The sequence below is a fragment of the Brassica oleracea genome, chromosome C8 (genome assembly GCF_000695525.1).
Source record: "Brassica oleracea var. oleracea cultivar TO1000 chromosome C8, BOL, whole genome shotgun sequence".
Classification (NCBI taxonomy): Eukaryota; Viridiplantae; Streptophyta; class Magnoliopsida; order Brassicales; family Brassicaceae; genus Brassica; species Brassica oleracea.
In genome coordinates, this window is record NC_027755.1 from 37,586,240 (window position 1) to 37,589,694 (window position 3,455).

General features: G+C 28.4%; 1 protein-coding gene across 1 annotated transcript; it reads left to right on the forward strand.

Moving 5' to 3' along the window:
* The first annotated feature begins 512 nt into the window (after positions 1–512).
* Positions 513–1,745, forward strand: LOC106312398 (protein PLANT CADMIUM RESISTANCE 2-like). Its single transcript, XM_013749912.1, has 4 exons — positions 513–736; positions 964–1,035; positions 1,134–1,346; positions 1,453–1,745. Exons 1-4 carry the CDS (start codon positions 646–648, stop codon positions 1,530–1,532), a joined length of 456 nt encoding a protein of 151 aa, XP_013605366.1. The 5' UTR covers positions 513–645; the 3' UTR covers positions 1,533–1,745.
* Positions 1,746–3,455: the final 1,710 nt, after the last annotated feature.

The following is a 3,455-nucleotide window of genomic DNA, read 5'->3' on the forward strand; positions in this document are numbered from 1 at the left end:
AATATAACTTAATATTATTTAGTGTTGGTTTATGTATCTCAAATTCAGAAAGCTATACTAAATATTTAATACTATTTAATTACTTTTTATTGTATTAATTGTTTAGAATCCATGTGAGAGATTTTCGTTGAAGATTGTCTAAGATTTTAAAGAGTGATTAAAATTAAAACTTTAAAATATAGTTTTATCATGCGGAGAAGCTTCAGACGTAGTCACATAGAGAAGGCGATGTGTATGTACCCTTTTTTTTTTCTTTTTTTTTAACTCAAGGGTATCCCGAGCCTATGGAAGGACCCAGACTAATCTGTAAGGGAAGATACAGTTCACGGATAGACCCTCTCTCCGGATATGCAAATGGGTCCTAAAGCATAGGCCCATATCCGTGTAGAGTGTCCAGAAACATCATGAAATAGTTCCCTCTAGCAGGATTCGAACTCGCAACCTGGATATAGGAAGGAGCCCGTCTTTACCATGGGGTCAAGATGCTCCGACCCCTTTTGTATTCTTACCATTTTGTTTTCGTAGAACTGAAAAAAATATCAACCCCGTATTTGATGAGAAAAAGAATGCAACCTATAAATATCATCACTATTAGCCTAGGCATCATACAATAACGGAGCGAAGAATTAACAGAACGATAGAGCGATGGGTAGAGTGATGGAAGTAAAAGGCAAACCTCAAGCTGACGGTGAATGGTCCACCGGTTTCTGCGGTTGCTGCTCGGATTGCTCCAGCTGTAAACTATTCTTTCCAATTTTCAATAAATATGAAATCCTGTAAATAATTGCATACTTAAAATTCAGCACACTATATATACACGATCCATATATTGTATCTTATATAGATTTATAAGTTATTATACTGTATACATGTTTATCACAATTTTGGATTACAAATCTATCATTTTGAGAAAATTGATTATCTTCTGAAAATAATAATCGAATTTAGGATTAATTGTTGCAGGTTGTTTGACATGTTGGTGTCCTTGCATTACCGTTGGCCGAATCGCAGAGATAGTAGACCAGGGTTCCTCTTGTAAGTTTCTAGTCTTATCGACAAAACCGCAATCGTTTTTTGTTTTTTTTATTAATCAAAAACAAAAATCAGTTTATTTAACAGAAAATAAATTTCAGCATGCTGTGCGACTGGTGCGGTGTACATGCTATCGATGTATACAGTCTTTGGAAGTGCCTGCATCTCGTGCAAATACCGAACTAAAATGAGAAAACAATACAATCTCAAGGGTAGCGAATGTGGAGATTATCTCAAACATTTCTTCTGTGAACTTTGTGCCTTAACTCAAACCTATCGCGAGCTCACCAAGCGCGGTTTTGATGTACCCCTCGGTATTATTTTATTTTGTTTATCAATCTTTATAATAACTTATATGCTACTATTTCGCTTTGTTGAACCAAAATCAGTCTGTTTTAATATAAACAACTAACTTGTTAGGGTGGGACGGAAACGTTGCACGTCACAATGCCGGCGTTGCAATGGGTGCCCCGGTTGTGGAGGGCGGCATGAGGAGATGAATTGTATTTGCAGAACTTTTATATTTTGTTTTCCTCTCTGAATTTTCTTTTCATGATATTGATGTCTTCAAAACAAATGTGGTTATTCTGTTTGTGTTTTTTTTTTCTCCTTTCACTCTTGTGTTTGTACGGATTTGTAAAAGTTTATATAGTATGTGTCATGTGTGTGTATAACTGTGGATATATAAAGGTTTTATTTAATAATTCTTCATGCATTTATTTGTTAGAAAATGAATACTACTAATTAAGGAAAAATATTTGTAGTTAAATAGTTTTATTTCTTGGTATAAATACTGAATGAATCTATTTAATTATTGGTCACTAGGTGTTTTCCTGCACCATGTGCAGTAAATAATTTTTTTAATCTAATTTATAATTAAAAATAAAATTATTAAATATTATAGATTTTACTATTTTCTTATTAATATTTAATACAGATTTGATATATGTTAAATCAATTTGTATAAAACTAATAAAATGTTATAAAATTGTATAATTATCAAAAATTTAGCCTAAACAATATTTATAATATTTTTAGATATATAAAAAACTAATGATCTTACGATTAGATATATTTTTTAAAAAATTGTAGAAATTTTTGAAAGTTTTGGTAATACAAATTGTATAATTATACAAAAGTAATAATATTTCAAAATTTGAAATGGTATATATGAATATATTTATTTTATAGATGATGTATGGACTATTACCATATTTTTAAAAAGTTTACAAAAAATAAATATCAATATTAAATGTAATATATGAATTATTATCATATTCTAATAAATTTGTTAAAAATATAAATCAATATATTAAATAAAATTATCCATGTCATATTTTTTCGGAAGCCATGTCATCAATTTCAGTAGCCATGTCATATTTGTTTTGTGAAATTGATTGTAGAGAAGACATGTGGCAAAATCACTTTTCAAATATAGTCAAGGTGATTGCATTAAGTTTCAGAAAGTATATTGGTCATTGCAAAATTTAACACGACACAATTGGTGTAACTTTGGCGATAAAAAGAAGATCATTTAGGACAGAATGAATGTTTTCTGAATTTATTGACCATCTGAATAATACATCGACCAGTAAACTTCAATATACAGTAGTCTATAGTTCGAAATTTTAATAATTTATATCATATATATTTTGTCTTGTTAGAACAGTAGCTACTATTTTGCAAAAGGACTGGTGGAGTAATAAGTATCATTCTTAATTTTTTTTTTTCAAAATAAATGTCATTCTACAATTCTAATGCAATTTTATACATTAATTTTTTTTTTACTCTTTTGATTAACCAATAAATTTTTATTTAAACCATTTTTATTTAATTAATCATGTATTAAATTAATAATGGTATATTAGATTATTGTATAATTTTTTTTTAATCTCCGTGACATTTAATACGAAAAAGGGGAAGTATTAAGTAATGGCGGTGGGTAATTTCAAGGAAACTCAAAGACTAAGAAGCTTCCTTAATTTTTCGCCAAAAAATAATAGAGGTTCTGCCGAGTTAAAAGATAACTAGACCCTGATCCGCGCGTGCGGGTATAAATTTTCAGTTTTTAATAATTTATTTTATTAAATGATGTATTTGTAATATTCGTTCATATTATATTCATTAAGTAAATATTTTTTTTTGCATCTTAAACTATCTATTTTTTTACGAATGTCTGATATCATATAAAAAAATGAGTATAGAGTTAATTAGATAATTTTAAAAACATAAATTTTTCTTTCGTGTGCGATATCATATAAATAATGATCCGCCCAGTTAACAAAAATCATGATTATTTTATGTGTAATTTTTTTTTATTTTGACAATTTCCTTAAAACTATATTAAATTTTGCATATTTTAATTAGAATATTTTGAATATCTTTACCTTTTTATTTGAAATGCAACTCAATATTTTTTTAAC